Source organism: Erpetoichthys calabaricus, chromosome 13, assembly GCF_900747795.2.
Source record: "Erpetoichthys calabaricus chromosome 13, fErpCal1.3, whole genome shotgun sequence".
NCBI lineage: Eukaryota > Metazoa > Chordata > Cladistia > Polypteriformes > Polypteridae > Erpetoichthys > Erpetoichthys calabaricus.
Genome location: NC_041406.2, coordinates 98862133 through 98886947, shown reverse-complemented (window position 1 = coordinate 98886947; position 24815 = coordinate 98862133). Strand labels below are relative to the sequence as shown.

The following is a 24815-nucleotide window of genomic DNA, read 5'->3' as shown; positions in this document are numbered from 1 at the left end:
AATAAATCCCGGGCAGGGCACCAGCCCACCACAGGGCACACACACACACCAAGCACATACTAGAGACAATTTAGGGTTGCCAATGCACCTAACCTGCATGTCTTTGGACTGTGGGAGGAAACCGGAGACACAGGGAGAACATGCAAACTCCACACAGGGAGGACCCAGAAAGCGAACCCAGGTCTCCTTACTGCAAGGCAGCAGCGCTACCACTGCGCCACCGTGCCGTCCTGTTTAACTGTTTATCTCAAAATAAAAATTAAGTGGAATTCAATAGCAATGAAAGCAATCATCAAGTATAAACCTCAAGATGCCAAAACCAGGTTATATGTTAAAAGATAGGGACTGCCTTGTTTTTAAAGCGCTTATCATATAAGTTATAGATATGTGAGAGCAGTTATGAAATAAATGTAAATTGAGTAAATTTAACACAAAAAATAATTTGTAAATAAGTGGCAGCTTGTTTTTCATATAACTTGTATTTTGCACTTTATTTGCTTTAACATTTGCTAATGTTACGTATCATCTTAAAGTTTCTGGCTACCAGAGACTCTTGCTTGCAAAGAGCTGCATCTTTGAGACTTTGTTAAAACAGAGAGATGTGCAAAGTCAGATTGTTTCTAAGAGGTATCTGGTTACAAAGAAAATATGAATTTCCAGTGCAATCTCAGAAACACTAAGCAGAGTATCAGAGATGCAAGAAGAAAATGAGAAGGCCCAGACCAAAGACATGCCATGAAAAGGAACAGCTTTATAAATTATCCAAGAAATGTATTAGAGAAACTTAATTATATATTAAGAGAGTAAATGTGGGCAGCTGCTTAAAAAAAAAACAAAACAGATGAAGAGGATATTTTCCAGAGTTTATATCAGTCACATGAGGCTTACTGCTGTGTTAAAGTAACTTTAAAAAGCCTAATTATATTAAAAACATCTTTCACATAGCAATGTTCAATAGTGCCTGTAGAAATTAAATAATAGACATAATTAGTCCCTCGTAGAACTGTCAGAGGTAATAATTTTCATAAAAACATTACAGTACATACTTTAATGACAGATGGTATCTTGGAGTTGATGTTATCATAACTGAAGTGCATGCGAGTTCTAAAAGAGCACTTATACAAGAGTGGATCTTGGTAGAACTCAATTTTCCCACTGGCGTTCCTCTTATCCAGGCAAACAGTGCAATCAGAAAAATTAATGACTTTCCTAAGGACGAGATCAGGAGCTGAAAAAGGTAATCACAGAAAGATGTCAGAATTAAACTGTCAGGTATGATCAGTTCAGGACATCCACAAATAACCTCTTCCACAAGATTTTCATTTTGTTTTTCAACTTTGCTTGATTTACATGGAATGTCCAGTTCTTGCTGTTCTCATAAGAAAGGTATGTCCTTCACTTAACCTAATGCAATCTTAAACTACACTGAACTGTTATGTTAAAGGCGTATTTAATGCTTTTTTGAACTAATCACTCATATCCATTTTGGAAATCCACAATCTCTTGTAGATAGGAGAATACAACTACTGTAGATACACTATTTGATAATGATTACACCTTGAACATCACATCTACTGTACAAAACTAAAAGAGCTACCATTATTTCCTACCTAATGCTGAGGATCATGATCTACTTTCTCAACAGTGGTGGAATGTTAAATCAAACAATTACTCTTTCAAAAACAGAAAAAACCAGAATGCACGTCCATAGATTGTTCTTAAGGACTGGGCAATCACAACATTAGTGTGTTTCATAATGTCTTTAATCTGTTAATATTTTGTAGTTTATCATTGACTTATACCCTAATTCACTGTAAGTCTTAAGTTAACGTTCTTTAAGTTCTTTAATATTGCTACTTGCATACTTAAATATCAATCAATTAAAATTTTCTTTGCTTAGATGCTACTCAATTGCTTACCTGAGATGTCCATGAAAGCCCGATCCCAAAATTCATCAACTGTATAGCATTCTGCTGATGTTATGTTGACAGAGAGAACAATATCATCTTCCACATATTTTAAAATCAGGTTGTTTACTACAATGTTAACGTTGTTTATAACACGACGTATAAGGCTCTGCACATAGCCTGTGAAACAGAGATAAAAATGACAGAGTGAGTAAAAGAAATACATAATCATTTAATTATTAGCACCTACTGTACATCAACAGTTTAGATTACCACACAGCAAATAATCATTTGAAGGTAAAATTATCTTTATACACAATTTAAATGGAGAGTACATATGCAAAGCTAAACACAGCTGAAACCCCACCATTAGAAAGAGTGTGCATGTATATGCAACCAAGGCACACTGAAAGTTTGCTTTACATAATTTTTCTCAAAGTATAAATCTTTTTTTACTGAAATATTACTGGTTACAAGACCCTATTAAACATTACAAAAAGGTGTGGAATAATTTATCCTGAGAACACAGTAGAAGTCTGGTTAGGCACACTCTAGCTATATAGAGAGATTAAGGCAAAACTCAGCTGGCATGAGCTTTCCAGAGGCAAGAGTTATATAACAGGTTGCATAGCCAAGTTCTACAGTACATGTTTAAGACACAGAGAGAGCAAGAAAGGTAATACAAATGAAAGTGTGAGAAAACTGAGACTGGTGGGGGGGAGTCCACCTTGTATGTGTGCTGTGTGTCACAAAATGGTATTAGTCAAGGGCACCAGCTCCATCATGATAGAGCTATAGCATGAGTGGTGCAGCATGGAAGTAAGTACTGTATATAATGCAGCTACAGGGCACAAAATGGGACAAGACCCACCAGCTGGAAGAAATGTCTAGTCGTCAGACTAAATAAAGTAGGAGAAAAGACAGAAACAAACTACAGAGTCATGTAGTTGAAGCAGAAATCTTGACAACTTTTAAGAAGTATCTGCATGAAATATTGGGATAGCTTAGCTATTAGCTAAACAAACAAGCTGATGGACTGTGTGGTCTCCTTTTGTTTGAAAGTTTTCTTATGATCTTTTGTACCTGCCAGAGTTGGCAGCAGGTCCTGGCCAACAGGGGGCACACAGTCTTAAAGGAGAAAATTATGATTCAGTGCTGTCTCTCTAAAGGAACTGACAGCTGTGGAGCTAATTTTTACTCTTTGCTTTAAGGGCAATCAGATTATCACTATTTTAAAGGGACCAGTACGCATTACAGGGAGTTCTGGACTGGTGTCTCTGGATCAAATGGAACACTGTCCCTCTGTTCAGCAGCACTTTGAAGGATGAGGATTAAAGCCATGTCCACAGCCAAGGGCATATTTAGCTCAAAGTTGAGGGGAAGCAAAAGGTCTGAAGAGAAAGAAATCAAAGGGTTAGTGCTTTGCTGTGATGCATGTGGTTGCCAAGATAGCAAGCCAACCTACAGAACAGAAAGAGGTTCAATGGCCATTAAGGTAGCCCCAGGCTGTAGGTGTGTGCTTTTTTGCACTCCCTGTGGTGATTTTTGTGTTCAATAAAGATCATTTCTGGCCTAATGGTGGGCTGCTAAAAGACAACCAATTATCACTTTACTGTGGTGTTTGTGTCTGTGTCAAGTCATACTTCCAAAGAAATGCTGTAAAGTACTCTCAACTGGAAATATACAAGGCACACCAAACTTGAAACATAAAACAGCTTATACAATTACAGAAAAAAATAACAGGGAAGATTTTTATACAGCAGTCATGTCACAAAAACTTACATTTAGTAATTTAAGAGCAGCTCCATATGCACTTTAGTAAAAATGTGTGATAATTACATCAAATACTAAAATTTGATTTTAGCATCAGCCTTAAATCCAGTAACCAACTCTTAGAACTATAGCAAAACGTTTCCTAGAGACCAAGACTTTACATCGTTACAGCAGCAACTTTCCTTAAAGCAAAATGACCAACACTGATTTTGTTATACTGAAAAGTATAACAGTGGAGTCCTGGATTTTCATTTCTTAAAGGAGTTAATGACAACTTAACTCCACGCCACTGCTGAGTACAAATATCAAACAATACAGGCCAATTAGCACTCGCAACAGAAGATTTAATTCTAGTTTTTACCCACAAGTCAAAAATCAAAAGGTTGCTGAACAGACAGTCATAACAAAAAATATTGTAACATAACAATAATTTATGTAAATATCCATCCATCCATCCATTCTCTTCCGCTTATCCGAGGTCGGGTCGCGGGGGCAGCAGCTTGAGCAGAGATGCCCAGACTTCCCTCTCCCCGGCCACTTCTTCTAGCTCTTCCGGGAGAATCCCGAGGCGTTCCCAGGCCAGCCGGGAGACATAGACCCTCCAGCGTGTCCTGGGTCTTCCCCGGGGCCTCCTCCCGGTTGGACGTGCCCGGAACACCTCCCCAGGGAGGCGTCCAGGAGGCATCCTGATCAGATGCCCGAGCCACCTCATCTGACTCCTCTCGATGCGGAGGAGCAGCGGCTCTACTCTGAGCCCCTCCCGGATGACTGAGCTTCTCACCCTATCTTTAAGGGAGAGCCCAGACACCCTGCGGAGGAAACTCATTTCAGCCGCTTGTATTCACGATCTCGTTCTTTCGGTCACTACCCATAGCTCATGACCATAGGTGAGGGTAGGAACATAGATCGACCGGTAAATTGAGAGCTTTGCCTTATGGCTCAGCTCCTTTTTCACCACGACAGACCGATGCAGAGCCCGCATCACTGCGGACGCCGCACCGATCCGCCTGTCGATCTCACGCTCCATTCTTCCCTCACTCGTGAACAAGACCCCGAGATACTTGAACTCCTCCACTTGAGGCAGGATCTCGCTCCCAACCCTGAGAGGGCACTCCACCCTTTTCCGGCTGAGGACCATGGTCTCGGATTTGGAGGTGCTGATTCCCATCCCAGCCACTTCACACTCAGCTGCGAACCGATCCAGAGAGAGCTGAAGATCACGGCCTGATGAAGCAAACAGGACAACATCATCTGCAAAAAGAAGTGACCCAATCCTGAGTCCACCAAACCGGACCCCCTCAACACCCTGGCTGCGCCTAGAAATTCTGTCCATAAAAGTTATGAACAGAATCGGTGACAAAGGGCAGCCCTGGCGGAGTCCAACTCTCACTGGAAACGGGTTCGACTTACTGCCGGCAATGCGGACCAAGCTCTGACACCGGTTGTACAGGGACCGAACCGCCCTTATCAGGGGGTCCGGTACTCCATACTCCCGGAGCACCCCCCACAGGATCCCCCGAGGAACACGGTCGAACGCCTTTTCCAAGTCCACAAAACACATGTAGACTGGTTGGGCGAACTCCCATGCACCCTCCAGGACTCTGCTAAGGGTGTAGAGCTGGTCCACTGTTCCGCGACCAGGACGAAAACCACACTGTTCCTCCTGAATCCGAGGTTCGACTATCCGACGGACCCTCCTCTCCAGAACCCCCGAATAGACTTTTCCAGGGAGGCCGAGGAGTGTGATCCCTCTGTAGTTGGAACACACTCTCCGGTCCCCCTTCTTAAAGAGGGGGACCACCACCCCGGTCTGCCAATCTAGAGGCACTGTCCCTGATGTGCATGCGATGTTGTAGAGACGTGTCAACCAAGACAGCCCTACAATATCCAGAGCCTTGAGGAACTTCGGGAGTATCTCATCCACCCCCGGGGCCCTGCCACCAAGGAGTTTTTTGACCACCTCGGTGACCTCAGTCCCAGAGATGGGGAAGCCCACCTCCGAGTCCCCAGGCTCTGCTTCCTCATTGGAAGGCATGTTATTGTGATTGAGGAGGTCTTCGAAGTACTCCCCCCACCGACTCACAACGTCCCAAGTCGAGGTCAGCAGCGCACCATCACCACCATATACAGTGTTGACACTGCACTGCTTCCCCCTCCTGAGACGCCGGACGGTGGACCAGAATCTCCTCGAAGCCGTCCGAAAGTCGTTCTCCATGGCCTCCCCAAACTCCTCCCATGCCCGAGTTTTTGCCTCAGCAACCACCGAAGCTGCATTCCGCTTGGCCTGCCGGTACCTATCAGCTGCCTCCAGGGTCCCACAGGACAAAAGGGACCGGTAGGACTCCTTCTTCAGCTTGACGGCATCCCTCACCGCCGGTGTCCACCAACAGGTTCGGGGATTGCCGCCACAACAGGCACCAACCACCTTACGGCCACAGCTCCGGTCAGCCGCTTCAACAATAGAGGCACGGAACATGGCCCATTCGGACTCAATGTCCCCCACCTCCCTCGGGACATGGTCGAAGTTCTGCCGGAGGTGGGAGTTGAAGCTACTTCTGACAGGGGGCTCTGCCAGACGTTCCCAGCAGACCCTCACAACACGTTTGGGCCTACCAGGCCTGACCAGCATCCTCCCCCACCATCGAAGCCAACTCACCACCAGGTGGTGATCAGTTGATAGCTCCGCCCCTCTCTTCACCCGAGTGTCCAAGACATGTGGCCGCAAGTCCGACGACACGACCACAAAGTCGATCATCAAACTGAGGCCTAGGGTGTCCTGGTGCCAAGTGCACATATGAACACCCCTATGCTTGAACATGGTGTTTGTTATGGACAATCCGTGACGAGCACAGAAGTCCAATAACAAAACACCACTCGGGTTCTGATCGGGGGGGCCATTCCTCCCAATCACGCCCATCCAGGTCTCACTGTCATTGCCCACGTGAGCATTGAAGTCCCCCAGCAGAACGAGGGAGTCCCCAGAAGGTATGCCCTCTAGCACACCCTCCAGGGACTCCAAAAAGGGTGTGTACTCTGAAAGGCTGTTCGGTGCATACGGACCCGTCCCCCCACCCGAAGGCGGAGGGAGGCTACCCTCTCGTCTACCGGGGTAAACCCCAATGTACAGGCTCCAAGTCGGGGGGCAAGAAGTATACCCACACCCGCTCGGCACCTCTCACCGGGAGCAACTCCAGAGTGGTAGAGAGTCCAGCCCCTCTCAAGGAGATTGGTTCCAGAGTCCAAGCTGTGCGTTGAGGTGAGCCCGACTATATCTAGCCGGAACCTCTCAACCTCACACACAAGCTCAGGCTCCTTCCCCTTCAGAGAGGTGACATTCCACATCCCAAGAGCCAGCTTCTGTAGCCGAGGATCGGACCGCCAAGGTCCCCGCCTTCGGCCACCACCCAACTCACACTGCACCCGACCTCCTTGGCCCCTCCCATAGGTGGTGAGCCCATGGGAAGGGGGACCCACGTTGCCTCTTCGGGCTGTGCTTGGCCGAGCCCCATGGGTGCAAGCCCGGCCACCAGGCGCTCGCCAACGAGCCCCACCTCCAGGCCTTTATGTAAATACTTGCAAACAAATATTGTATAAACTGTATAAACATGCTATGTATAGTTTATTGATTTACTGTATTGTATTATTATCATTTGATCCAAGGAGACATAAAACTAAGAATTTCCTCCTTACACAAGACAATAAAATTGACTTGGCTTATGGGGCACAAAATAAAGCACTGCAGCTGTGGTGTCAAAATGTACAGTATATATCTTTACTAACATGATCATTAACCTTAACTTTACTTATATGTTTTAAAACAAAACATTTGCAGATCCGTTAATCTTTCTTAACCAACAGCCGCTGGACCCTACGACCTTGCCCAACACCCAGTCCATGCAAGTGCTGAACAGAGTAGAAGCAAGATCACACCCCTGGCAAACACCAGAATCAACTGGGAAAAACACAGAGGTTCTGCCTTTACTCTGTACAGCACTCACAGTACCAGTGTACAGGCCAACCATGATATCCAGCAAATTCGGGGGGACCCCACAAAGTCACAAGATTTCCCACAGGGCAGCTAGATCAACTGAGTCAAATGCTTTATGAAAATTGACAAAGGCTGTAAAGAAACTCTGTCAATATTAGCATTTGCACTCCATGAGAACCCTCAGTGCCAGGATCCAGTCAATGGTAAACTATTAGGCATAAAACAAGACTGCTCCGGTCGCTGATAGGTGATCAAGTGATCATGGATCCTATTGAGGATGACCCTAGCAAGGATCTCACCCTGCACCAAGAGCAGTGTTATCCCCCTGTAGATGCCACAATCCAGGCAATCACCCTTCCCTTTCCAGATAGGGACAATAAGTCCTGTTTTCCAGTGAGTTGGGATAACGCCCGTCTCCCAAATGGAAGAAAAGATTGCTTGCAATGCAAGGACAACAGCCTTAGCACGAGCCTAGATAAGTTCACCCCAGATACTACAGATCCCTGCATCCTTCCTTACCTTCAGCTAGTTCACCACCTGTGCAATCTCATTGAGACTGGGTAGGTCACAGCTAATGGGAGGATCAGCCTCAAGAACTGTGGACAAAGAGATGTCCAGCTTCTTAGCCTGAGAATCAGCTTTAAATAGCTGCTCAAATTAGCCAGTCTAGTGGGTCACAATTATCCCTATCTCACACTGACTCTTTCACCTTTTGATCGTCTTCTCTGATACTCCATACAGATCTGCAGTCTGTTGTACTTTTAAGTCACATAAAAGAAAATGTTCTATTGACTCAGCTGGAATGTCAAAGGATGGGCATCCAGGGCAGGTAATTTCGCCACCTGAACTGGCATGTAGCCTAGTCCATTGCACGAGATCTTCAGTGTTTTCAAAAATAGTTTCATTGATACTGTAGTCTAAAAGGGCCACCAACATTGTAATTTTTTCTGATAAATCTAAATATTTCTTTCTGAAAGATGCGATAACGTCAGCATTCAGAATCCATTTCATTGGCAGTAGTAAGCATTTTTCTAATTGATTCTTGCACTGTTTCCTTAACCTACATCTCCTGTACTGACATATTGAATTAGGCATTAGCAATCTACAGAAAATGATTCACCAATTAAAAATATACTTAAAAACTTTGACAAGTGAGAGTGACAGTTCTATTTCAAGCCATATTTCATGACGTGTTTGAAGGAATATTAAGGACAAAATTAAATACACAAGCAATAAAAAACATTTTGTGACACATTTCTTTATTTATGCTCACATTTTAAAAGTACTTTTATTTATTTGTGCATTTATTTAATTTTCTTCAAATATTCCTACAAAATGGGCTACTATGAAGTCATTACTGTCATGTATGCAGAGTACAGTGAAAATGCATGTACCAGTCAACATGCAACATATCACCACTCTCCAGTGCTATGTTTAATGAGTATAACCATTACTGAGTATAATCTTTATGCAAAATCCAATTCTAATTTTAATTCAAATGAATAAAGTTTAATTGGGAAACTCACATATTAGTGTTATATCAGATCAGTAATGGTACCAAAATGGTTCCAAAGCAAATAACAGATAACTCCAAAACCAGCCTCCCTGGTTCGTTGCACAATTGTTTGCTTCACCTACACACCTCTTGACAGCTGAGAAGTCCCGATCATGTCAAAGCAAGGAGGGTGGCTTCGCGTGAAGCTCAGATCACATTGAAGTATTCGGGGTGTCCTGATCCCATCAAAGTGTCTAGTTTCATTTTGTGAAGTCTACAAAATGAGCATTTTCCAACAACTGACAGAGCAAGCGTCAATCAAGGGACTGAATACTGAAAATTCCAAAATGCTGGTCCATAACTTTTTAAAATTTGGTTTTTCCGGTACCTTTCCAGTACCTGTATACCACACAACCCTAAATATACAAACATTTTTCAAACCCAGACATTTAGTTCCAGGTCATAGGTAGTGGAATCCTATCCCAGAAACATCATGCATAATGCAGGATATAACCCTGAATGTGGTGCCAGTCCACTGAAGGTTTCAACATAGGCACACCTAACCCCTCTCTATTAATGAGAAAATTTAGAGTAACCAGCTAACCAACTGTAACATGAACATCTTTGGTATGTGTGAGCAACACCTTAGCATACTGTGAGTAAAACACATACATACACAGAAAAAATGAAAACTCCAAACCTGGTATTTGAACCCAGGATTCTGAAGCTGAAAGACTGCAGCAATAACGGCCTGCATAAGAAACCTATTTAAAAACTGGAAAAGGGAGCTTCAGAGAAATTAATGGAATAACAAATCCACATCATAAACCACTGATTATCATGTCTGAATATTATCATTTAAGAAATATAGCAGCTTAAAGTCATATTCAACCCAAAGTAAGCAACATCTAAATAATACACCTGACAAACAGAGGCTTCATTACTAATATTACATAAATTAATACAGGTCACACAGTGTCAGTGGTGGGATTCAAAGCCACAACCTCAGAGTTTGAAGTCCAAAGACTTAACCACTGCGCCTCACTGTCTGCTACAAAGGTACAACAGCAGGGAATCTCACCAGTGTGTGCTGTGAGATTGCTTGGATAACTATGCCAATGTCTTTCAATATATCTTATCATGAAAGTAAATTAATATGCTGTATAAAAGAAAATAAATAATGATAAGTGTTGTAAACATTTTATTAAGGAAATGAAAGAGTTCAAGTATACAACTTGGAATTTAAATTTATTTAACTTCATACTACGGAAATGATTTTTCCTATCAAGGAACGTTGTATTTATTGTATAGTCAAAAGTTTGTCATCCTACAAAAAACAGAAGCTTATAAAAAATAAAGAACACTGTAAGGTCATTAACAAAAAAATGAAATGACTTAGTTTTTATAGACAAGGGAGTTTAAGTAATAAAATCTAGAAATATACCGCTATAAATTTTTACAAAACAGGGCCAATGCCATCAATACATTTCTCTAAAGTACTGTTAATTTCAATGATTTGCTTTAAAACATGTTTAAGTGTAATATATGTTCCTTAATTTCAATAAAACATGAGTAATACAGTACTTGTCAGAATCTGAATAATCATTGTTTAATCGATTTAAGTAGAACAACAATAAAACTATCAATTTAAGTATAGCATGAAAGGAGACCAACAAACAAGTCAAACAAACCAAAGCCTCTTTAATAAAACTTGCAGATTTCAGTCTTGGTAGTTAACATTACCAAGCATCTGCACAGTAGTCCATTGGGAAGAAATATACTTAAAAACTCTGCAATCATAAAAAAAACTGGAAAACTGAACTATTTTATGTGTTCCCCATACACTACAATACTCTCACCAGTGTAATACAGGAAAGGAAATACAATACTTTTTATATTCTTGTTTTCCTGTATAAGGAAATTATTAGCCAATTAATAAGCTTCTCAAAACAAAGAAAAATTAAAAAAATTAAAAAGTCAAACACTTGAAATAAATATATTCAATTATGTTTTTTTTAACCCATATACTATTTAAACACATTTTTGAGGCACTAATTTATAATTACCTGTGGTATAAAATGAATTAAGTCTGTCATTGAGTAAGTTACATAGCTCAAACAATGCTGAAAGCTTGTAACAATTCAGAAATATTTTTTATTTGTCCACAGGACCTTTATTTCATTTAAAATGGCAGACTTGCCAGATGGCTAGCTATTCAGTGTTCTTTGTAACATCTGCAGAAAGTCTGAACACAGTTCACAAGCAGTTGGACTCTTCTGCCATTAGCTTAACTTCATGTACTGTTAGGTACTCCAAGTAGACTACTAAAGAACACAGCGAAAAAATAAATGATTCTTTTCACATATATATTTCTAAAAAGCCAAGACACAGTCACAAAAGGCAACACAATTGCACAATAATCTTCCAAGAAGGCAAAGGCTATACAGTGGGTACGGAAAGTATTCAGACCCTCTTCAATTTTTCACTCTTTGTCATATTGCAGCCATTTGCTAAAATCCATCCATCCATTTTCCAACCCGTTGAATCCGAACACAGGGTCACGGGGGTCTGCTGGAGCCAATCCCAGCCAACACAGGGCACAAGACAGGAACCAATCCCGGGCAGGGTGCCAACCCACCGCAGCATTTGCTAAAATCATTTTAGTTTAGTTTTTCCCTCATTAATGTACACACAGCACCCCATATTTTTTTTTTTTTTTTTTTTTTTCTCCAGCCTTCTGGAGTTTTTTTTTTCTTTTTCTGTCCACCCTGGCCATCGGACCTTACTCCTTTCTATGTTAATTAATGTTGTCTTATATTAATTTCTTATTTTGTCTTTTATTTTTCTTCTCTTCATTATGTAAAGCACTTTGAGCTACTTTTTGTATGAAAATGTGCTATATAAATAAATGTTGTTGTTGTTGTTGTTCATATTGACAGACAAAAAAGAATTTTTGAAATTGTTGCAGATTTATTAAAAAAGAAAAACTGAAATATCACATGGTCCTAAGTATTCAGACCCTTTGCTGTGACACTCATATATTTAACTCAGGTGCTTTCCATTTCTTCTGATCATCCTTGAGATCACCTTCATTTGAGTCCAGCTGTGTTTGATTATACTGGTTGGACTTGATTAGGAAAGCCACACACCTGTCTATATAAGACCTTACAGCTCACAATGCATGTCAGAGCAAATGAGAATCATGAGGTCAAAGGAACTGCCTGAAGAGCTCAGAGACAGAATTGTGGCAAGGCACAGATCTGGCCAAGGTTACAAAAAAATTTCTGCTGCACTTAAGGTTCCCAAGAGCACAGTGGCCTCCATAATCCTTAAATGGAAGACGTTTGGGATGACCAGAACCCTTCCTAGAGCTGGCCGTCCGGCCAAGCTGAGCTACCGGAGGAGAATAGCCTTGGTGAGAGAGGTAAAGAAGAACCCAAAGATCACTTTGGCTGAGCTCCAGAGATGCAGTCAGGAGATGGGAGAAAGTTGTAGAAAGTCAACCATCACTGCAGCCCTCCACCAGTCAGGGCTTTATGGCAGAGTGGCCTGTCGGAAGCCTCTCCTCAGTGCAAGACACATGACAGCCCGCATGGAGTTTGCTAAAAGACACCTAAAGGACTCTGAGATGGTGAGAAATAAGATTCTCTGGTCTGATGAGACCAAGATAGAACTTTTTGGCCTTAATTCTAAGCGGTATGTGTGGAGACAACCAGGCACTGCTCATCACTTGTCCAATACAGTACCCACAGTGAAGCATGGCGGTGGCAGCATCATGCTGTGGGGGTGTTTTTCAGCTGCAGGGACAGGACGACTGGTTGCAATCGAGGGAAAGATGAATGCGGCCAAGTACAGGGATATCCTGGACAAAACCTTCTCCAGAGTGCTAAGGACCTTAGACTGGGCCGAAGGTTTACCTTCCAACAAGACAATGACCCTAAGCACACAGCTAAAATAACGAAGGAGTGGCTTCACAACAACTCTGTGACTGTTCTTGAATGGCCCAGCCAGAGCCCTGACTTAAACCCAATTGACCATCTCTGCAGAGACCTAAAAATGGCTGTCCACCAACGTTTACCATCCAACCTGACAGAACTGGAGGGGATCTGCAAAAAGGAATGGCAGAGGATCCCCAAATCCAGGTGTGAAAAACTTGTTGCATCTTTCCCAAGAAGACTCATGGCTGTATTAGCTCAAAAGGGTGCTTCTACTAAATACTGAGCAAAGGGTCTGAATACTTAGGACCATGTGATATTTCAGTTTCTTTTTTAATAAATCTGCAACAATTTCAAAAATTCTTTTTTTTTGTCTGTCAATATGGGGTGCTGTGTGTACATTAATGAGGGAAAAAATTAATTTAAATGATTTTAGCAAATGGCTGCAATATGACAAAGAGTGAAAAATTGAAGGGGGTCTGAATACTTTCCATACCCACTGTGAAGCAAGAGTTTAAGAACACAAGAAGTCTTCACAGAGACACAATAAAAAATTGCTGTAGGAGAAAAGTACTAGGTGGCAATAATAATAGAGAATCAAAAAATACACTATTCTTCAATATGTGCCAAGAATGGTGTAATTCTAATTAAAACAGTACACTGCATACATCACTCAAGATCAAGACTATGCAAAGACCCTAGTTGTGAATGACATCATCAAGCAATGCCCTTGCTAGAACATGTGTTTTGGGATTGTCCTAAACAATGACCATTTTGACAGAAAAAAAATTGTTAATAATCAGATAGTACTGGATACAATTTTCTTTGAGAGGAACAGTGGAAAGATTCTCCAAAATCTGGCAAGAATATATTGTTCAAAAATAAGTTTGCCAGGCCACTGCCTCTACAGTCATGCACCTATGTGCAGCTCCATCTGAGACCAGCTATTTGACTATATGTTAAATTGGCCGAATGTCAGTCACAGGTCATTGCAACCGAGGATCTGTGGATCTGGTGGGAGTCACCAGTATGCATACTTTAACTACCAGGAAGGAGTAGCACAAACCAGTTTTCACATGTTGGCAGCCACATGCTGGGTTTGTATAAGGCAAAAGGCAGTGTTTCTCAACTACTTGATTGTGCTGTCAGTGGGACACAGGCTGGCATCACTGTTCATGAGTGGGTCACATAAGCCAGTGTTTATTAACCACTGGGTTATGGGTTGCCATTGTTGGTTCGCAAATGGGTCATCAAAGAAATAGTCGGCGCCGCATGATATGTTTCCCGTGCTTCTAAATGAGCTTTTTTAACCAATTGTGATACCAATCACTCTTATTTCACCAAGGGAGATATTTGCAATTCCTGTAGTGGGCCTTCAATGAATGTAAAAAGGCGAAACTGGGGGGCGGAACCATAAAGATCAAGAAATTCTGGTTTAAGGAAGGTGGTGTGGATCAAACACATCAGAATTAGCAACATAGAACAGCAGTGATCAAAACAAACCTTAAAGAGCCGTGCATGAATCAGAAAAAATATGAGACCCTATGAAATATTAATAATAACTGAACATTTATGATTGTGGCTGGTTTTGACAATTTCTAGAACATTATTACTGTGTTATGTTCCTTTGGCCCTCAACCATAAGCGTGAATCACCTCAAGTTGTAAATCAGCGCATGACTATAATCTATTTCTCTTTGGAAATTTTAATACATGCAAGGAACTATTATAATCGGACTTTTGTTCACAAAGCTCTCATGACTATTTAGGGGCTTGGTTTTATGTGCTGATTATGTTAAAAGTAGATGTGATAGTCATCTAATTAACTCTTAAATTCAAAATGAGAGTGACTTTTGATTTATTTTTCTCGTTAAACATATCAGGACTGGGATTGTCTCTTCAGAAACAGAGGGCAAAGGCTAACCTGCTTTTAACATGTTATTGCTGAACCCATTTTGGGCTTTTAATATATTGCTATCCCAGAAATACAAAGAGTTGACTTAAAAGTGTTCTTGTTTATAAGGGGTTTTACTTAATACTCCTTGTCAATTAATGACATATTTTATTCACAGTTTATGAGTGCTACATACAACTACCAAAGATAAGAGAAGCTGAGCAAACAGACATACTAAATTAAGGATGGCACAAGGGGTGTGGTTCTGTGCACTGAGGACAAAAATATATATTTCTGGATCAGGAGTGAAGAGAGTTAGAAAGTGCAAAACCAAAAAAAGGCAGAATGCTGGTATGAGTTTAGTGGAGTTTCCATCTTGGATTCTCTTTGTGAGCCCTAGAATTCTCAGATTATTTCTACTGGCACAGTTTTCACAATCTGTAAGTTTATCCTGTTGGAGTCAAGGATGAAGATGATAACCAAACCACTTGAGCTGGAAATGTGGGTCAACAGTGGCACCAGGTTCATCAATATCCAGCTTTTGGCCATGTTCCAAATTGTGGCTCTTTCTGAAGTATCTTGTAAACTAGCTTCAAAATGCTGGCTTTTAATGTATACGTCTTTCATCTCCTATATAATGTGAAAGCACAATACAAGTCTAGAAAAGAGTTAATCCAATTATCTCCAACATCTCATTAAACTGGGTAGATGATGTAAACCTCACTCCACCATTATTTACACTTTACCCTTCTTTGATTTTTTCATGTCATAGAAAATAATAAAGGCAGCCTAAATAAAATAAACTGGAATGTGACACTCTCCTTACTTTATGAAGATGACATGTTCTTTTGTTTTGCTGACTTTAAGAGAGGTTGATGTTATTTCATCATATGCTACATCTTTTATCCCTGCATCATTTCTGTTGGCAATCAAGCAAATAATGGCAATATCTTCAGTTGGCATGAATAAGATTTTTGTTAAACAGTAAGAGTTTTTACAGTGCTGTGGTTATCCTCTGTTAAGGCTTAAAATGAAAGAGAAAACTGCCAAGTTGTTGTTAAATGAAGTTTGATTGTAAACAAAAAATAGCCCAATGATAGCCAACAGAATAAAGGTAAAATAAATGCTTAAAAATATATCTACATAGAAACGGTGAACTGATCATTTCTAGAGACTGCACAGATATTGGAAATGTATGTATCCATTTTACTTTACAAAATATCTTTAATTTTTGAGAGACTCCAGTAAAGGAGGCAACTGCTTATAACTGTAGTATTTATACATAGTGTCTGGTATATTAAGTGCAGCAATTAAGTAAGCGAAGAAATACAAACCTATACCAAACTAGTTTCTTGTTTTAGAAGTCTACACATGGTTGATGTACATTCTAGACAACTAGGTCCACCCATGTTCTAAAACATGAAACCATAGCCCTGATCTGCATTATCAACTGTACTGACAGTAGAGGTTCATAAACAGTGAAAGTTATATTTAGGTGTGAAGCTAAGGAGATTCAAAGAACATCATAAGACTTATGACTCCTGCAATATGTTTTTCAGGTTGTGAGGAAAGAAAGGATTAAAAAAAAGTAAGCACACTATACTAGGAGAATTGGCCTACCTTTATCTGGTTATTGTGATTCAGAAGGGAAATAAAGAATAAAGATATTTGAGTAAAATAACACATTTCTATTTATAACCATAATAAAATGCAAAGACAGAGCAACTTTTTTCCTTGTGGAAACAGATGTGGCACTTCTCTTAGCCTTGGTGAGTAAATTCAAGTCCAGTAAGCTGCTGCATGTGTTTAGTTTTATACACTGTAGGTATTTTGAAAACCACAACTGTTAGCAAACACAAGTGGCCAAAAATGCTCACCACAAACAACTGGCAACCAAAAAACATTTCTGAGACAGCCTAAGGTGGAATTATTCTGGGAATCTAGATTCCTGCAACAAGTAACTCATGTCATATGAAGTAACTTTATTTTTTGCCACAGGACAAGAGTCTAAATTTAAGCAACATGTTAAAATTTAAAGCACAATTGGGCTGTAATTGCTGGTGTTTTTGTAACTCTGAAAGCAAATATGCACACACATATGGCTGCAACAAAAGTAAAAACAAAGTTAAAGAAATAAAGAAAAAAAGAAAAAGGAAAAAAATGTAAACAATTTTAAAAGAACAGACTTAAGATGTTATATAACAAACAGTATTTCAATGTACACTTGAATTCTAGGATCAAAATGTGCTTTCAATGAAAATGTCAAAGTTATCTGATGGTACCGTAATCAAAAAGATTTGAGCCTGGACTGTTAAGAGAAACACTAGTCAAATCAAACACATTTTAATTTTCAAAGTAATCCTCATTATTAAAGCTTTTCTATACCACTGAAAAAACTTTCACCTTCTTGTGCAACCACTCTTTATAGCTGACTTAACATAAGGCATCTCAATAACTTAGCTCCTCAGATCAGGGAATAAGAGGCAATCACACAGGACTTTGTGTGTGGAACAGGGTGACTGTAGTATCTCTTTAAATTCTCAGTTTCTCAAAAGCAGCCTTTAAGATAATGTCATTAACCTGAAAAAGAATGGCTGAAGGTTTCTGCATTGCTTTTCCCTAATTCACCTCGGCAAAATTCAAAGCATATCAGTATGACATTAATCAGTTACATGGGCCTTTTAGATCATTTAACTAATATGGACTACATCCTTAATATTAAAAAATGGTGTACTTGATCTTGTTGGCACTGGCGTGGACCTTGAATTTTTGAGAGAATGCAATATTTTGTCATAGACTGGCATCAGGTCCAGGAACACAGCTTCTGCCTTCATCTTTTGTTAGAAACTATTAACAATGAATGTAATTAAGGCAATGATTTGATCCATGTCAAACTTCTATGGTGGAACAACTGTTGATCTGGTGATAGAACATTTTCAAGTGTCTTTCAATAACCTTTAAAAAATACAATGAGCAGTGAAATGTAGTACAAATTTGCCTGGCTTCCACAAGGTAATTACTCTGCCCTGCCTCTAGTACAATGAGTATTTGACAAGCCCATTATAGGACTTTGAAACAAGATAAACTAACATCTGTGATTATATTAAAGTGCTGTAACACATTAAAGGTCGGAAGAATATAGTGAAGTACTGGATTAGCATTCACAAAGCACTCTTTGTAAGCCCCTTGGCATTCCAGGAAGAAAAAAAGTATCCAATCAGTAGTGAATCAAATTCTCATGCAAGAGTGACCTGATTTTCACTCTGTAATTGATTAGCAGGAGTTAATTTAAATTTTTCATAATAGTAATAATAATAGCAGCTCACTACTCAAAACTGTAAATGCAGGGAGAGAAATCCAGAATCGAACCCACAAGCTATTGATTATGAAATAGCAGTTCTTATCTCTGCACCAATCAAGGGGACATGTATACTTTGTGTCGATTGATATTTGGGATTCGGTTTTTACATATTGACAGCAACATGGAAATTGAAGTTTCTTTTTCTTTGGTTAAATTCTTGAATAAAAAGCACACTTGTTTTGATATACTTTTTGTGAAAGTGTATTTGATATTTTGACTTCAGACTTCACACATTATACACTTCATGTCAGCATTTTGTCATTACTATAATATGAAAAAAGTTTGTTTTAGTTATGTGTTCAACATCTTTTGCCTCGCATTTCCTGTCAGCCATTCTCTGCTCCTAAGGGACAAGCTGACAGAGATGGGAGTAGATTCATACCTAGTGGCATGGATCGTGGACTATCTTACAAACAGACCTCAGTATGTGCGTCTCAGGAACTGCAGGTCTGACATTGTGGTCCACAACACAGGAGTGCCGCAGGGGACTGTACTTTCTCCGGTCCTGTTCAGCCTATATACAGGTGCTGGTCATAAAATTAGAATATCATGACAAAGTTGATTTATTTCAGTAATTCCATTCAAAAAGTGAAACTTGTATATTAGATTCATTCATTACACACAGACTGATGTATTTCAAATGTTTATTTCTTTAAATTTTGATGATTATAACTGACAACTAATGAAAGTCCCAAATTCAGTATCTCGGAAAATTAGAATATTGTGAAAAGGTTCAATATTGAAGGCACCTGGTGCCACACTCTAATCAGCTAATTAACTCAAAACACCTGCAAAAGCCTTTAAATGGTCTCTCAGTCGAGTTCTGTAGGCTACACAATCATGGGGAAGACTGCTGACTTGACAGTTGTCCAAAAGACGACCATTGACACCTTGCACAAGGAGGGCAAGACTCAAAAGGTCATTGCTAAAGAGGCTGGCTGTTCACAAAGCTGTGTCCAAGCACATTAATAGAGAGGCGAAGGGAAGGACAAGATGTGGTAGAAAAAAGTGTACAAGCAATAGGGATAACCGCACCCTGGAGAGGATTGTGAAACAAAACCCATTCAAAAATGTGGGGGAGATTCACAAAGAGTGGACTGCAGCTGGAGTCAGTGCTTCAAGAACCACCACGCACAGATGTATGCAAGGCATGGGTTTCAGCTGTCGCATTCCTTGTGTCAAGCCACTCTTGAACAAGAGACAGCGTCAGAAGCGTCTCGCTTTTGGACTGCTGCTGAGTGGTCCAAAGTTATGTTCTCTGATGAAAGTAAATTTTGCATTTCCTTTGGAAATCAAGGTCCCAGAGTCTGGAGGAAGAGAGGAGAGGCACAGAATCCACGTTGCTTGAGGTCCAGTGTAAAGTTTCCACAGTCAGTGATGGTTTGGGGTGCCATGTCATCTGCTGGTGTTGGTCCATTGTGTTTTCTGAGGTCCAAGGTCAACGCAGCCATCTACCAGGAAGTCTTAGAGCACTTCATGCTTCCTGCTGCTGATGAACTTTATGGAGATGCAGATTTCATTTTCCAACAGGACCTGGCACCTGCACACAGTGCCAAAGCTACCAGTACCTGGTTTAAGGACCATGGTATCCTTGTTCTTGATTGGCCAGCAAATTCGCCTGACCTTAACCCCATAGAAAATCTATGGGGTATTGTGAAGAGGAAGATGCAATACGCCAGACCCAACAATTCAGAAGAGCTGAAGGCCACTATCAGAGCAACATGGGCTCTCATAACACCTGAGCAGTGCCACAGACTGATCGACTCCATGCCACGCCGCATTGCTGCAGTAATCCAGGCCAAAGGAGCCCCAACTAAATATTGAGTGCTGTACATGCTCACACTTTTCATGTTCATACCTTTCAGTTGGCCAACATTTCTAAAAATCCTTTTTTTGCATTGGTCTTAATTGATATTCTAATTTTCCGAGATACTGAATTTGGGACTTTCATTAGTTGTCAGTTATAATCATCAAAATTAAAAGAAATAAACATTTGAAATACATCAGTCTGTGTGTAATGAATGAAACTAATATACAAGTTTCACTTTTTGAATGGAATTACTGAAATAAAATCAACTTTGTCATGATATTCTAATTTTATGACCAGCACCTGTACATTGGACTTCCAATATAACTCGGAGTCCTGCCATGTGCAAAAGTTCGCTGACGACACTGCTATCGTGGGCTGCATCAGGAGTGGGCAGGAGGAGGAGTATAGGAACCTCATCAAGGACTTTGTTAAATGGTGCAACTCAAACCACCTACACCTGAACACCAGCAAAACCAAGGAGCTGGTGGTGGATTTTAGGAGGCCCAGGCCCCATCTGGACCCCGTGTTCATCAGAGGTAACTGTGTGCAGAGGGTAAAGACCTATAAATACCTGGGAGTGCAGCTGGATGATAAATTGGACTGGACTGCCAATACTGATTCTCTGTGCAAGAGAGGACAGAGCCGGTTATACTTCCTTAGAAGACTGGCGTCCTTCAACATCTGCAATAAGATGCTGCAGTTGTTCTACCAGACGGTTGTGGCGAATGCCCTCTTCTACGCAGTGGTGTGCTGGGGAGGCAGTATAAAGAAGAGGGACGCCTCACGCCTGGATAAACTGGTGAGGAAGGCAGGCTCTATTGTAGGCATGGAGCTGGACAGTTTGACTTCCGTGGCAGAGTGACGGGCGCTCAGCAGGCTCCTATCAATTGTGGAGAATCCACTGCATCCACTAAACAGTGTCATCTCCAGACAGAGGAGCTGCTTCAGCGACAGACTGCTGTCACCGTCCTGCTCCACTGACAGACTAAGGAGATTGTTCCTCCTCCAAACTATGCGACTCTTCAATTCCACCCGGGGGGGGGGGTTAAACATTAACATTATTCAAAGTTATTGTCTGTTTTTACCTACAGTTTTATTACTCTTTAATTTAATATTGTTTTTTTTTTTGTTTGTTTTTTTTATATCAGTATGCTGCTGCTGGAGTAATAAAGTATCTATCTATCTATCTATACATACAGATTGTTGTAGACATGGAACACACATGAAATGTATGTATTCCAAATACAGGCAGTCCCCAGGTTATGTACGAGATAGGGACTGTAGGTTTGTACTTAAGTTGAATTTGTATGTAAGTCGGAACAGGTACATTATTTTAATAAATGCTATTGTTGACCGACTGTAACCAAGTGCTTTGCCAATGAATGATGGAGTTTAACCTCTCTCTGACCTTTTTATTATTTCTACTTTATTTTCAATGGTGATGGTTTTTCTCTTCTTTACTGTATCACCAGCACTTGCATCAGATTTGTGTTTCAGAGACATTCTTGAAGGGTGAAGACAAAAGGTTAAGATGAGCTCTTTTGCATAGCACTATACAGTGCACGCTATCACAGCAGGAAGGCACCCGTCAACACTGATGTACTGACAAGAGACAACTTGTGCTATGTGCGTATCAGTACAAGCAGGCCTGCTATTGAGAATGACTGGGGGTGGTGAGGGGGGGTTCATCACCAGCCCACCTCACAGTCACCCCCACTACAGTATGCTACCTACAACATCCGCCCACTGAGATCAAACACGGTGCAGCCAAAGGCAGGTAGTGAATCACCCAACCCCAAGTTAACAGGCAGCCATCCAAGGCACACTACAGTGCTACCCCCGCCGCCCCGTTCAGCCACAACCAGGTCACCGCTTGCAGCATTACCAGCCATGTGTGCTGGGCGGGCAGTGAAACGCACCCTTCCGCTCCATCCAGCCTGCGTCCAGTCAGAAGCAGTAGCTGCGGTGGCGTAGTGGGCGGGCAGCGAACCATTGTCCTGCACACAAGTGATAGCTGTGGCCCCGATGACTACGGACCATGGGTCACCACTTGCTGCTGGGAACCGCCCGAGGGACACTACACTGCACGAGCAGCGAAATCGCCCCCCTACAGTCACCACTTGCAGCATCGCCAGGCCGAAGATGACGGAGCGGCAGTTACTGAGGCGCATGCGTCGCTGCTGTGTCCTCATTCGTAAGTCGTAGGTCGGATGTCCGTAACCTGGGGACTACCTGTAACAATACATTATTTACCCAACACAATTACAGACACCTAACTCCCAGATAAGCAGACTTCATCTGTGAGAATTTTGCATCTGACTTGACTTCAGCTGCCTTGGTGAGGGATAAGTGAGCAGGCTGCCTGCTACCAGTGCTGATTGACACATTTGCAAAACAAAGATGCTGATGAGGAGGTGCAAGGGAATTTAAGGTGGCCTGGCATTACAAATATTTTCGTAAGTTTCAGGGATTCTAGTGTTAATAGTCTGCATGTTAAACTCATATCAGGAAATCAAATCTAACATCCTTCACACATATTCTTTCAAATTATAACCTGCACCTAACTTGCCATTTTATCCAGCTTTTAATATTTACCTTTACAACAGTCAACATAAAAATCAAGCTGTTTAAACATAAGTCTAGAATCTTTTGCTTGTTCAAGACCTTTTCATCTATATCAGGCTACCAACTCCACTACAGGAAGATGTAAACAAGACTAAATAAAGATAAAAAGATAGCAATAATGTTAAACAAATATAGAGTTTTTTACTGTAAGTAACAGACTGTGAGCTAAGAACTCATAGTGGTAATTATTCCAAGCAAACAAAAACAAGTAATTACTTTTCCAGTGCTATGTGATAAGCAGTACAGTGTATTTGAACAAATATGTAAGACAAAAGTACTATTAGATGATAGCTGGAAAAGTCTGGTGAACAAAAGGTGAAAAACTCCACTGTTTTTCGCCACAAGCACAGCAAAGTTAATTTAAATAACAACAAACATATAAATAAAATAACACATAGCATTCACCTGCCTCAGGAATACCAAAATTAAGTAATTCTCACACAAGACAGTGATAAATAGGACAACTAGGACCTATGCAGAAAATATAGAAGATATTGGATTTCTTTTTTCATATACAAAATAAAACTTTACAACAGTTTAATTTACATGAGCCAAATTTCAAAACATTAACCTGTAAGTTGTAATATTATAGGCTATTAAAAAATTCTTTGTAAAGTAGACTTCTATTGATGATGTTCCTGAAAAACATGCTACCTGAGAAGCTTAATTTCACATAAAGAATACGAAATGCCATTCTAAGAATGGCATAAAAGCATTGACAGTAAGAACCTAAGCTTCAAAACATCAGACATAAGTTGAACTTGATGAATTGACTACAACAGCAGCCCACAGTAAAACAATATACTAATTTATGCAGTTGACTCAATTAACACATAATTAAACTAGATTTTATCTTTACTGATGGCTGCCATTTCAAAGCATGTTATGAGAAAAATGCACAAATAAATAAATAGCATTATGATTGAAAATAAGGCAAAGCAGTGACTTGCTCTTACTTGCTTGTCTGACCAGCATGCAGCACACAGCCACTCCCTGGCACCATGAACAGCAGGTACATTGTATAACTAGTCAAATGTAGACTTTACCATGAAACATCTGGATTCTTTCAGTGGTAATGAAAAAAGTGAAAACAACAAACTGCAGGCTACTGTGTCTATACCATGCAACATGAAGAAATGTGAATGATTTACATATAATAATAAATGTCAGATAAAGTTTGTTCAAATTAAAAACAAAGGTTTGCAGCATGTTGTTGTCCATACTGCAAAACTGACACATGAAGGACTGAATTTCTATTTCTATTATATAATATTTCACACTATTAAAAAAACTTTACATTACACATCAACAATAACAGACGCACCAGAACAAATGAAATACAACAAATTTTTTTTTTTTCTCTCTCCAGTTCCCATAAATGAGTTAGATAGCATTTCAACTCAGAACATGATCTGATGACAGTTAAAGGTACTTGGGAAAAATACTTTCTCACGATGCTATATCATTTTTACAATAAATTATATTTTTAATTTGATGGATAGCAAAATGTGGTCTATTGTGCATAAAAGAGCAGTCATCTATTTAATAATGTAATAGAAAATTTTAAAATGGGTAAAAATAGGTTGCACAGTGGTTAGTGCTGCCACATACTGGGTTCAATTCCTTCACCTTGCCATTGTCTGGAAGAGCTGTCCCTGCTTCTGCAAAGATTCTTTCTCCATGTATTCCAGTTTTCCTCAGACATCCCAAAGATGTGAGAGTTAGGCTAACTAGAGAATCTAAACTGGCTCCATGTTGAGTGTGGTAATGTGTCAGTGGGCCCTACACCGAATTGATACCCTTTCCTGGGTTGATTTCTACCTTACAATTGATGCTTCAAAGCATGCTCCAGCTATAAACAACCCTGATTCAGATTAAGTGAATCTGAGAAATATATCTTATGTAAAATGTATAAATATCTCTAGGGCTGCTGTTTGATTAAAATCCTTCAGACATATTATTTTTTTTCTATAAAACAAATAAATCAGTGATTAATTTCTAATAAAAAATAGATTTTAATGACCTCTT

General features: G+C 40.4%; 1 protein-coding gene across 5 annotated transcripts in view; it reads right to left on the bottom strand.

Annotated features, from left to right (window-relative positions):
* The window catches only part of LOC114663785 (intermembrane lipid transfer protein VPS13B-like), a 908960-nt gene that overhangs the window by 778481 nt on the left and 105664 nt on the right, over positions 1-24815 (bottom strand). For all 5 annotated transcript variants that reach the window (XM_051935849.1, XM_051935847.1, XM_051935848.1 and 2 more), the window contains exons 5-6: positions 1920-2087; positions 1047-1228 (exon numbers count right to left, since the gene is read on the bottom strand). In XM_051935849.1, coding sequence (XP_051791809.1) covers positions 1047-1228; positions 1920-2087 — 350 coding nt within the window. The remainder of the gene's footprint in view (positions 1-1046; positions 1229-1919; positions 2088-24815) is intronic.